This window comes from Prionailurus bengalensis, chromosome E4 (assembly GCF_016509475.1).
Source record: "Prionailurus bengalensis isolate Pbe53 chromosome E4, Fcat_Pben_1.1_paternal_pri, whole genome shotgun sequence".
NCBI classification, from domain to species: domain Eukaryota; kingdom Metazoa; phylum Chordata; class Mammalia; order Carnivora; family Felidae; genus Prionailurus; species Prionailurus bengalensis.
This window is the reverse complement of record NC_057360.1, coordinates 39,593,142-39,605,540: the sequence shown is the minus strand read 5'-3', so window position 1 is coordinate 39,605,540 and position 12,399 is coordinate 39,593,142. Positions and strand designations below refer to the sequence as shown.

At 52.4% G+C, this 12,399-nt stretch overlaps 1 protein-coding gene across 3 annotated transcripts in view; it reads left to right on the top strand.

The window, feature by feature from the left end:
* Nucleotides 1-12,399, top strand: part of CACNA1S (calcium voltage-gated channel subunit alpha1 S) — a 66,397-nt gene that overhangs the window by 11,347 nt on the left and 42,651 nt on the right. For all 3 annotated transcript variants that reach the window (XM_043569401.1, XM_043569402.1, XM_043569403.1), the window contains exons 3-7: nucleotides 4,901-5,040; nucleotides 7,750-7,892; nucleotides 8,064-8,216; nucleotides 10,466-10,671; nucleotides 12,259-12,362. In XM_043569401.1, coding sequence (XP_043425336.1) covers nucleotides 4,901-5,040; nucleotides 7,750-7,892; nucleotides 8,064-8,216; nucleotides 10,466-10,671; nucleotides 12,259-12,362 — 746 coding nt within the window. The remainder of the gene's footprint in view (nucleotides 1-4,900; nucleotides 5,041-7,749; nucleotides 7,893-8,063; nucleotides 8,217-10,465; nucleotides 10,672-12,258; nucleotides 12,363-12,399) is intronic.

Below are 12,399 nucleotides of genomic sequence, written 5' to 3'. Positions count from 1 at the left end.
CAGGCTACAGTGTTGGGGCAGGGATGTGGAGGGAGACGGTATGCTAACAGCTGCTTCTGTGGTCCCAGACAGGGTCCGGCCAGCTCCCACCCTCTTCCGTCAACGCCTAGCACATGCCAGTGGGGGGAGCAGTTCCGTGGCAGGACTGGCTGCCCCTCATAGATGGAGGATAGCCTGGAAATAGAGGCAGTAGGAGGGCGAGGGGACTGCAGTCTAACCCCTGCCTTTTCCAGCCCAGGACTTTGGGAGTGACCAGCTCCAACGCCCCCAGGAACAGGTGCAAGGGCTGTGGTCGGGGCCATACTCTGGGGAAGCCCAGTTAGAGGTCTGTCTGTGGAGAGACGAGAATTCTCTTGAAGGGGATTGTGGCAGTGAAGGCACTTGTAGGAAGCTGGCAACAAAGTTCGTCTCGCAAAGTCAGACTGGTTCACGGTCCTCCCGTGAGGTCAGGAGGGTCAGGGGATCAGCGCTGTCTCCCCTACTCTGGTCTCAGAGCCTGGGGTGTAGCGTCCCTCCTCAGGAATAGAGATCCCGAGGCTGCACCCGTATTGATTCGGCACCCATTTCCAGTGTGTACGTGGGGGGTTTTTCCCACACCACCGGGCAACACTCTGACGCCAGCCGGGTGAACCTACAATTCAAAAAAATTCTCACACCGTCTACCTGGATAGAACATCAGATCTCACAGATGAAGGGCTCGGTCCTACAAGATTGCCACCACCATCCCCAACTTCAGGTACCCATAGCAAGTTCGGGTTGTTATCTGTGCTTCTGACGGGCGGGCTGTGGATGGCAGGTTCCAACGACCTTCCCCTTGGGTCTGATTAATTTGCTAGCGTGGCTCACGCAGAGAAACATTCTACTTACTAGATGGCTGACTGGTTCATTGTAAAAGAATATAACTCAGGTACAGCCAGATGGAAGAGGTGCACACCTTGACCTCAAGGTATGGGGGAAAAGGGCATGAAACTTCCATGCTTTCTGAATGCACCACTCTCCTTCCCTGCGTCTCCATTGTTCACCAACCCAGAAACTCTCTGAACCTGTCCTTCTGGGTTTTCATGGGGCTTTTTAGATAGGCACAGTTGATTACATCACTGGCCGTTGGTGATTGATTCAGCCTTTATCTCCTTTCCCCTCCCGGGAGGTTAAGGGGGTTGGACTGAAAGTTCCAACCTTTTAATGATAGGGTTGGTTCCTCTGGTGATGCGTCCCCAACCTTAGGTGAGTTCCTCAAGTCGTTGCTCCGTTAACATAACAAAGACATCTTTGTCAACTCTCATCGCTTACGAAATTCCAAATGTTTTAGGAGCTCTGTGTCAAAGACCTTGAAGAAGAAATATACGTTTCATGTTATAAATGCAATATCACAACCTCCCTTTAAGTTACGTCGTAGGAGAGATGATGATTGTTGACTGCTTTTTAATTCATTCAACAAACAGTTCTTGGGCACTTGCCATGTGTCAGGAAGTACGATGTGCTCCAGAGCAGAGGCTCGGAGACAACTATGTGGGGAAAAAAATCCGCTTGTCGCTTCTTTCAATTTGCAATCCACTGCGGACTGGTAGGTGGTCCTGCTTCGTGGGATCACGTGACAGCTGTGCCCTCTGAGACTCGTCAAGCCCCACCTGAGGCTATGGTCCACCCATGTGCTCGGAAGTTGTGGCGAATTGCTGCAACAATTTCCAAATGCTTATTCTCACTGCCTGTGCTTGTCTCGGACTGATAGCAACAGTTTGGGGACAGCACCAGCCTCCAGTCTGTACGTTGAGAAGCAGCGCAGTAAGGACACTGGCTCATTCCTTTGATCACAAGCACTGGTGTGGCGGGCACTGTTCTAGATGCAGGTGACACAGCAGGGAACAGAGTCAAGGCCCCTCGGCCCAGGGAAGAGTGATGGGAAGAGCCAGGAAAGACCCTGGATTCCTGGCTTGGGCCGCTCGGTGTCATTGACTGAGACAGGGACAATCGAGGAAGGGAGCAAGTTCAGGAGTAAGAGGAGGTCAGTTTTAAGCGTGTTGAATTGAAGGTAGGACAGAGCCAAGTCCTTCCTGGTGAGCTACCCGCAGAAGTGACCTGAGGCAACTGCTCTGTGGAAACTGGTAGAACACGGTGCAAGCAGAAATCAGAGCCTCACAACTGGGCCCAGGCATCTAATAAGAAAAGCTGTGGCTTTCTGAGCATTCAGAATGTGCCAGGAAGCTGTGGGCGCTTCCCTACAGGAGGCCATTTATTCCTCAGAATGACTCTTCCAGGTAGGTAGTGGTCGTTACCTCAGCTTTACAAATGAAGAAACGGAGGGTCACAGAGGTCAGGAACTTGTCCAAAGAAACAGAGCTGACGGGAACCTTTATGCCACACACCTACTGCCTCCCACCTGCTGATGGCAGCCTCTGAAGGGGGTGCTGAGGGGAACTGGGATGTTTGGGGGAAAGTTGATAACTTCGATCTCGGGGAGAGATAGCAGGGTCTTGCCTGCTGCCTGCAGTCCAACATTGAATAAATATCTGTGGAATGGATGTCCCTTGTTCCTCTGTCAAAGACTGAGCCCAGGCTGGAGGGGCCATGGGGCAACCCAATGTGGCATTGACAACACTGTCCCAAAACTCAAGAAGGGACACATCCTGTTCCCATGTCCTCCTGGGCGAGGGCCCGTGTCACGTGCACACACGGGACTCCTATGGCAGATCCGTGGAGTTCCAGGTGCTCCGCGATCGGGTCAGGGGAGTGTGGTGGGGAGAGCTGGGCCTGGGAGCCAACAGGCTGTGGAACCTGAGTGACCCCATCTGAGGCCTACGGGCCTCGACAAGCTCACTCAGGGTCTGGCGGCCATAGGACAGGCAGTGGCAGGTGTGGGCAGCGCTCCCGTGGACGTGGCTGACCGCCCAGCCTCTGAGCACCACAACTATTTTGGGCCCTGTTTTCCCTCCACTCACTCCCACTTCAACTGTCTTGCCCCTGGGGTTGCAGCAACTTAAAACTTTAAATGCTGACTTGACTTCACTCTCCCCTATCTATGCTTTTCCCTTACTGGTGAGCCTGACTCCCCGGAAGCCAGCCCTGCCCAGGAACGAAAGCACCCAGCCCATTCCAAGGAGGCCCTCCATGGCTGCCCCCCACTCCACCTCAGCGGGGAGGTGCCCCGACTGCCCTGTGCATCTCCCCATGGAGCCAGGTGCCCCACGATTCCCGTTTCACCTTCAGTTAGGCACAATCCCTGTAAATAGGCCCATTAGTAGAACGGTATGTTTTGCATTTTAACCATACGTTATCTGGAAGAAAAAGCAAGCTTTGGGATTACAACTGGTGGGAGGGACTAGGGGTGAGGTTAAGGAAAGTAGTGTCAGTCCATATGTGCCTTGTTTTCCCCCTCCATATAGAAGGGAAAACTATGCTCTCGGGAATGTTCTCTGAATGACGAGCTGGGAGGTTTCTCGGACCGCATCCATGTGGACGGGCCATTTGGCAACCTCTTCCCTTGCTTCCCACAGCTACTACTTGGAAGTAAACACAAATTCTCTTCCAAATCATTAATGGGGTGGCCCGTTTCCTGAGCTGGCTCCATCCAGAATAAAGAATTCATATTATGAATTCATAATCTGAGTTATGCCTCCGGAGTGTGCTGATGGAGAGGCCCTGGCCGGGGGAGGGCTTTCCTGGGGGTGTTGGTGACTAATGGTAAGGGAGGGCGCTGGTTGGGGCACAGACCCCCTCGTTGGTCAGCTCCAGAGGGCAGTCAACCCCTCCCAGAGTTGTGTAGTGCTGTAGCTCCGTCCTGCCTGCAGGCTGAGCGACACCCTCTCGGGAGACCGGGCTTGTCCGCGAAGGTTGGTGGGGGTGGGGTGGGGTGCAGGGCTCTTGGAAGCCACCAACCAGGGTTCAGATGGCTGCAAGGAGAGCAGTTTCAGCCTGGAGTCCTGGCACAGGGGATGCTGCCTTCTCAGTCAGAAATAGCTCTCCTGGGCCCAGAGGTGGGGGAAGGGTGACTGGGTCCAGGACGGGGTAACTGAGAGAATCAGAGAATCGGGCTGCAGGGCCAGAACGTGGAAGGGTCAGCAAGGCCTCCTGCAGCGCAGAGGCTGAGCTGAAACCCCCACCCCCCCCTACCTGGTACCTGCGGGCCCTCCTCCAGACACAGTGTGCCCGATTCCCCTCCCCCTGAATCATCCTGTTTGTGGGCTCCAGAGGGCTCCCCGAAGGCAGCTGGTGTGGGCGGGCTGGTAGGACGAGCAGGGGGAGGTTACAGAAAGATGGGTTAAAGGTGAGACCCCGACCAGCCAGAGAGGGCCATCTGGGGTCCTGCGAAATGCACCCCCTCTCTGCAGTCATGCCCCACTGTCGGTCCTCAGGACGGCGCGAGAAGAAAGATGCCCAAACCAGAAACCACCTGGGGACCTTCACCTTGGGGGCTGCCCAGACCATTCATTTATTCATCCAATTCTAGGCCACGGAAGTAGAGCGATAAAAGAAATGAACAAAAATCCACATACTTCATGGAGTTTACATTCAAGTGGGTGAGACAGAAAACGAACAAGATAAAAATATATATGGTATTTTTAGCTAGGGATAAGTGCTAAGAAGATAAACTAAAGCAGAGAAGAGGAACAGAAAAAGTCAGAGGTCACTCCAGTTGTACTGGTGGGGCCAGGGAAGGCCTGGGTGAGGGATGACTTTTGAGTAAAGACCTGTAGGAAAGGAGGGAGCTGGCAATGTGGGGATGTGTGGTGGTGAGGTGGGGGTGGGGGTGGAGGGTGGGAATTCCAGGCGGAGGGAACAGCCAGTGCAAATGTCCTGGGGCAGGCACGTCTGAGGAACAGTGTGCCTGGGGGAGAAGAGAAAGGGAGGATCAAGGGCACACCCGGAATACACAGAGGAGTGGTGTGACTGTTTGCCTCCACAGGAGAAACTGGAGTATTTCTTCCTCATCGTCTTCTCAATCGAAGCCGCCATGAAGATCATTGCCTATGGCTTCCTGTTCCACCAGGATGCCTACCTGCGCAGCGGCTGGAATGTGCTAGACTTCATCATCGTCTTCCTGGGGTGAGGCCCACATGTGGGGAGTGGGGTTTGAGGTCAGAGGGGCTCTCTGAGGACGCTGTGCCCACCGCCGCCACCAGCATCCCAGAGGCAGGCGGGGCCCCCAGCACCATGCACGCCCTGCCTGGAGCAGCCTCTGTTAGGGGCTGGCCCCTGCCTGTCGAGAGTGACACACTGCCCTGGCAGGTCCCGCCCCCCCAGCGAGGCACCACGGGCTCCTTTCTTCTTTTCACCTCACACGAAATGGGAAATGATGGGTGTGGTTTCAATGGCCAGCAGTTTCTGGACATTTATAAATGTCTCCGCCTTTATTCCCTGGACCTACATGGGGTATATGGGGAACCTGTTATTTGGGCTCACAGAGATGGATGTTTAGAAACCTGTATTTGTCTGCCCGGGGGGACCATAACCAAATCCCAAAGACTGGGGGGCTTAAACAACAGAAACTCATTTCCTCGCAGCTCTGGAGGCTGGAAAGCCAAGGTCAAGGTGTTCCCAGGTTTGGTTTTTCCTGCAGCCTCTCTCCTGGGATTGTGGGTGGCCACCTCCTCCCTGCGACCACGTGGTCCTTCCTCTGTGGACACCCGGGTGCCTCTTCGTGTGTCCGAATTTCCTCCTCTTCTAACGACACCAGCCAGATTGGATTAGGGTCGACCCTAACAGCCTCACTTAACTTAACTCTTTAAAAAGAACTTGTGGGGCGCCTGGGTGGCACAGTCGGTTGAGCGTCCGACTTCAGCCAGGTCACCATCTCGCGGTCCGTGAGTTCGAGCCCCGCGTCAGGCTCTGGGCTGATGGCTCGGAGCCTGGAGCCTGTTTCCGATTCTGTGTCTCCCTCTCTCTCTGCCCCTCCCCCGTTCATGCTCTGTCTCTCTCTGTCCCAAAAAGTAAATAAACGTTGAAAAAAAAAATAAAAAGAACTTGTCAGGGGCGCCTGGGTGGCTCAGTCGGTTAAGCACCCAACTTCACCTCAGGTCTTGATCTTGTGGCTTGTGGGTTCGAGCCCCACGTCGGGCTCTGTGCTAACAGCTCAGAGTCTGGAGCCTGTTTGGGATTCTGTGTCTCCTCCTCTCTCTGCCCCTCCCCTGCTCATGCTCTGTCTCTCTCTGCCTCTCAATAATAAATAAACATTAAAAAAAAATTTTTTTTAAAAGGCCTTGTCAGGGCACCTGAGTGGCTCAGCCAGTTAAGCATCTGACTTCGGCTCAGGTCATGATCTCATGGGTTCGTGGGTTCAAGCCCTGAGTCGGGCTTTGTGCTGACAGCCCAGAGCCTGGAGCCTACTTCAGACTCTGTGTCTCCCTTTTTCTCTGCCCCTTCCCTGCTTGTGCTCTGTCTCTCAAAAATAAATAAATGTTAAAAAATGTAAAAAATAAAGTAAAAAGGTCCTGTCTCCAAATACAGCCACTGTCTGGGGTACTGAGGGTTGGGGCTTCAACATCTGAATTTGAGGGGTACACAATTCAGTCCATAATATAACTTTTAATAACCACCCCCTAATTATAACAGCAGCATTTATCAAGCACTTACTATGTGTTTTACATGTAACATCTCATTTAGCTTTTTCAACAATCTCATTTTTTCCACTTAAGGAGGCTAAGGCTCAGAGAGGTCAAGCAACTTGCCCGAGGTCGCATAGCTAGCCAGTGGCTGTGCCAGGATTCGCACCAAGGCGATCTTGGCTCCAGAACCTGGTATTTAACCACTAGGCTGCCCCTCGACTCAAAAAACATGATGTTGATGATTTACTAATTATCCCATGCGGCTTTAGGCACACTGGGGAAGGCAGAATTCTGTGAATCGGCCTCTACTCTTGATGAACCAGCCTGGGGGGGAGGCCAAGACAAATGATGACAGAATAATAGAGTGTGGGAAAACAATAGCACACAGCGCACCATTGTTGGACTCAGCGACTTGTCCCAGGGGTTCCTTGTCAAAGGCAGGATTCATAAAGAAGGGTTTGAGATGGTCTTCAGAGGATAATGGGAATTCGAGTGAATTGAGAGGAGGAGCAAATGAGCAGGAAAGGAAATAAGAGGGCATTGTCAGAAAGTGCTGCACAGGGAGACACAGCTCTGGGCTTTCTCCTCTGGGTCCCCACTGAGTGCAGCGACACTGGTGACCTTCAGCCCCCCCCCCACGGGGTACACTCAGCTCCCAGGCCACGGCCTGTGAGTGCCTGTGGCACGTGTCCCTCAACACCCCCCTTCGGTGCCCAGATTGGACATCTCAGATGGGTCCAATCCTCTTTGTACAGAGTCTGAACTTGGCCTCAGAATCTTCTTTTTTTTTTTTTTTTTTTTTTTTTTCAACGTTTATTTATTTTTGGGACAGAGAGAGACAGAGCATGAACGGGGGAGGGGCAGAGAGAGAGGGAGACACAGAATCGGAAACAGGCTCCAGGCTCCGAGCCATCAGCCCAGAGCCTGACTCGGGGCTCGAACTCACGGACCGCGAGATCGTGACCTGGCTGAAGTCGGACACTTAACTAACTGCGCCACCCAGGCGCCCCAATAAGGCCTCAGAATCTTCTAATAAAATTTTCCAGACCGGCACGACCAAACCCGAGTTAGTGATTGATAAGACTTGCTTCCTGTCCCCTAGGCCTGTCCACGAGCCCCTTGAGCACAGATGAGACACAGGGTCCCGGACCACTGGACCAGTTGCTTGTCTGACCACTGGACCCTCTTCTCTGCCTCTTCTCCCCTCTAGGGTTTTCACCGTGATTCTGGAACAGGTTAACGTCATCCAAAGCAACACTGCCCCGATGAGCAGCAAAGGGGCTGGCCTGGACGTCAAGGCCCTGAGAGCCTTCCGTGTGCTCAGACCCCTCCGGCTTGTGTCGGGGGTGCCGAGTGGGTGCCGGTGCTCCTGCAGATGCCCTTCCTCCTTCCCCAACCCGTTCCCCGGCCCAGTTCTGGGTCCCCTTCCAACCCAGAGGCTTCCCAGGACATAGAGAGTGGGAGGGCCAGGAGACCAAGAGGGGAAGTGACTCCTCCTTTCTCCTCCCTGCTCGCCCTCTGCAGGCCTGCAGGTGGTCCTCAACTCCATCTTCAAGGCCATGCTTCCCCTGTTCCACATCGCCCTGCTCGTCCTCTTTATGGTCATCATCTATGCCATCATCGGGCTGGAGCTCTTCAAGGGCAAAATGCACAAGACCTGCTACTTCATTGGGACAGGTGAGCTCCCAGGGCACTGGGGCGGGGTTGGGGTGGTGGTGGCAGTGGTGGCCATAGTCCTAAGACAACTCAAAAGGGACAGCCACCTCAGCCGTGGAGAAGGTCATTGCTTCCCACACCTATTGACCCGAGGAATGGTTCTCTCTTGGACAAAGTCTCCCTTGAAGGAAGCACAGGTCTGCCAGGGTCAGTGATGGAGGCACGTGGACAGGGGCCCAGGCCACAGCTTGCTCTGAATGGAGCACTCCCACCCCAAATAAATAAATGTGGTATCTTTGGGCTTTCTGAGCCTGCTGTGGCTTGAGCTGCAGGTCAGGACAAGCCCAAATTTCCACTTGTACTTTTCTTTACAGCCGTCATTTTAGCTTTAGTCTGAGCAGGCCCTCAGAGCCGGGACCCACAGAGCAGTGTTTGAAAGGGGGTCTCAAGAAAGCACCCAGGAGCCGAAGGGTTACTTGTAGTTCTCAGAGATAATACGTCTTGAGGCCCAGCCGGGCCTGACCCCAGCCTTCTAAGCCAGTAGTTCTCAAACTGTTTGCCTCAGGACTCTTGGCACTCTTAAAAATTATTAAGGACCCCAAAGAGCTTTTGTTGGTGTGGATTTTATTCATTGATGTTTATGGCATTAGATACGAAAACTGAGAAAAAAATGTCACAGTATTAACTTATTAATTCATTTTAAAAGGACACTAATAAGGCCATTGTGAACATAAATAATTTATTTTATTAAAAAATTACTGTATTTTCCCAAACCCAAAACATTTAACGCAAGAATGGTACTGTCTTACTTTTTGTCTAAATCTCTTTAATGCCTGGCTTAATAGAATCTGCTGGATACCCACAGCTACCTCTGTGCTCAGTCTGTTGTGAAATCACACGTCATGTAGTCTCTAGAAAACTCCACCCTGCGTTTGTTGAAGGATCGGGAGATGAAATAATGTCTTGGCGTTATTATAAGGGTAATTGTGACCAAGTGGGTGCCCTGAAAGGGTGTGGGTCCCACCCTGCACTCTGAGACTCATTGCTGCCGAGATGGCAGGTATCGATCTGTCTCGGTTGGAGGGTTGATTCTACCAGGGTCGACAGGAATTGGTGATGGCATGAGGAAGAGGTGACTTCTGTTAGGAGAACCCCTCCCACCGAAAGCCCAGAACCTAACTCACCAGAGTAACCCAGGATGGCCAAGACTACAATACCTGCAGTGTCTTGGGAGACGCCTTACTTCCCCAGGCCCACTGACAAGGGGACGGGCAACGCAAGGTCCAAGCCCAACCCAAAACAGTGAGCTCTCATAGAGCTTTCAGTGGTTTCATTCCTAGTCCCCTCCTAGTTAAGCTTCGTCCTGTTCCTGTAACAGTCTATGTCCTATGAAACACGTTATCCAGACAGAGAGGAGGAGACTTTCTATCACAACCTTCAGACCAAATTTGGTGGTCTCATCCAGTGTTCTCATGCGTTCTTGACCAGTGCTGGCCAGCCGTGCTCAAAAACCTTTCTGGGATGGGCCCGCCTTGCCTTGAGGGGTCAGGGACCCACTCAGAGCCCAGAACTATCGATGTTCTCCTCTCCCTTCTCCAGAAGATGGAGGCAACATGGTAAATACGGGTAAGGTAGGGCATTCCAACTCTGATGAGCTAATTTTAATCTCTGAACACAATAGAGGACTAAAACATCCCCCGATAAGAAGGGATCCAGGATGGAATCCAAACTGAAGGATTTTAGAGATAATAAGAGCACCATCCAGGGACACAGCGGGGACTGCTGGGAACGGCTGTAGACCCGCACCCCTGAAGCGTCGCGTCTTGTGCAGCTCATCTCAGTACCAGAGGGGTATCTCCACGTAATCTCCCAGAAGGAACTCTTGAGTCAGAACACGTGTGACCTTGCCCCTCACCTCCGCCCCAGTGGGATAGCTGCCTCCTGTTTTAAAGCTCTGTGGATATACCTGACATTCACATTACACCTGCTACGTAGGTTACGTCCTCATAGGAAAGTCATCCTCGAAGCGGGCCCTCTCATGAGGCCCTGGGGCCTAAGATATGACCGCTGCTGCCTGTAGACATCCATGGCTGGGCCCCCCGTCCCAAGCAGCCCTCCTCCTCCATCGCCATATGCTCCAGGGGGCGCAGTCCTTTGTGTTTTCAGCTGAGTGTGTTTTAGACCTATTGTTCAACGATTGCAAACTACCTTCTCTCATTCCTGTCCACCTGCTCCTCTCATCTGATGCTCATGCTGCCTTTTGCCCCCAGATATCGTGGCCACGGTAGAGAACGAGAAGCCCTCACCCTGCGCCAGGACGGGCTCGGGACGCCCGTGCACCATCAACGGCAGCGAGTGTCGGGGCGGCTGGCCAGGGCCCAATCACGGCATCACGCACTTTGACAACTTTGGCTTCTCCATGCTCACCGTGTACCAGTGCATCACCATGGAGGGGTGGACCGATGTCCTCTACTGGGTGGGTCTGGTCCTGTGCCTGCAGAACCTTCTGCCTTCATCCGCAGGCTCGTCGGGGAGGGGGAGGGGCTCGACAGTCACTGACTCCAGTGTCCGCGGCTGCTTCTCACCCCTCCCTGGGAAACCTACACGGGGTGCATGGCCCCCTTCCTGTCCCCAGGTGTGTGTCCCACCATCCTTTGGACAATCCCCAAGGCACAACCTGTCTGGGCAGAACCTAAGAGGTGGGAGAGGAATGGAAACCAGGAGCTCCATGGGTTCTGGTCTCAACTTCTAACTTTTCCCTAAGCCTGGCTGTGAGCGACTCATTCCTGTGACCTAGAATCTCAGATTTCTTGAGGGATAAAGGACCCTTTGAGTCTTTTTTTTTTTTTGCCCCAGGGCAAGACTGCTTTCCCATATAAATATTTTTAGATATGAGTTTCCTTGTCTATAAAATAAAAATACTGCCTACATCATAGGGTAGTTCTGATGGTTACTACCAGGAAGATTAACTGAATTACAACAGTAATGTGGTCAATGCTATATAAGTTTTCTTGTTGGAGTATATTATTTATTTGGTGTTATCAGGAGCTAGGTTGCGTTTCTTAATTAATCTTCCAACAATGGAAGGCATGGTTCCCACTTTACAGATGAGGAAACCGAGGCTCAGAGAGGTCCAGTAACTTGCCCATAGTTATGGCACTGGTGAGCAAACTCTAATCCCTCGGGCTCTGATCCCAGGACGCGTAACCACAACATGATACTGCCTGTTGAGGAAAAGATTGTCAAACAGTCAGATGCTTTGCAAACATAAAGGATTAGTATGGGTAGTTCTCGTCAGCTCATATTTTGGGAGCGAGTTATCAAACATGTCAAAGGACTGTCACGTGTTATTTCACCTCTATTACGGGTCTGTGAGGGGCAAGCGTATATCATTATCCCCATGGACAGATGGGATAATGCTCAGAGATGTTAGGTGACTTGTCTAGGGTCACAGAGCTTGTTTATGAAGGAGCTGGCCAAGCTCACGCCGAGACTTTTTAGTGTTTCTTCTACTTTGAAAAATCTTGGCTGTAAGGAAATCAACTGGAGAGAGAGTATATGAGAGAGTTGAGCCCAGGGGTGCCTGGGTGGCTCCGATGGTTAAGCATCTGACTTCAGCTTTGGTCATGATCTCACGATTTGTGAGTTCGAGCCCTGCATCGGGCTCTGTGCTGACAGCTGGGAGCCTGAAGCCTGATTCAGATTCTGTGTCTCCCTTTCTCTCTGCTCCTCCCCTGCTCACACTGTCTCTCTCTCTCTTCCAAAAATAAACACTCAAAAACAATTAAAAAAAAAAAAAAGTAAATGAAAGAGTTGAGCCAGGGAGGTGAATGGCTGGGGGAAGAAATGTGTCGGACTTGTCTGGCCAAGTGGACAGCCAGCAAGGCTACTTTTGAGATGTCCTTCTAATTCCAGGTCCTAGATCTTTGGGCGAGGACAGTCCTCTCACTGGGCCTAGATGGCCTCTCTCCTTGTCCCCAGGGTCAGGTGGAGCACTGAGTCCAGAAGGGGACCTAAGCCCTCTCAGGTCAGTGTATGGGACTCATGCTTTTGTCTGGACCAGGTCAACGATGCCATCGGGAACGAGTGGCCCTGGATCTATTTTGTCACCCTCATTCTGCTGGGATCCTTCTTCATTCTCAACCTGGTGCTGGGTGTCCTGAGCGGGTAAGGAAGTTCACAAGCAGCTGCGGGGAGAGGGAAG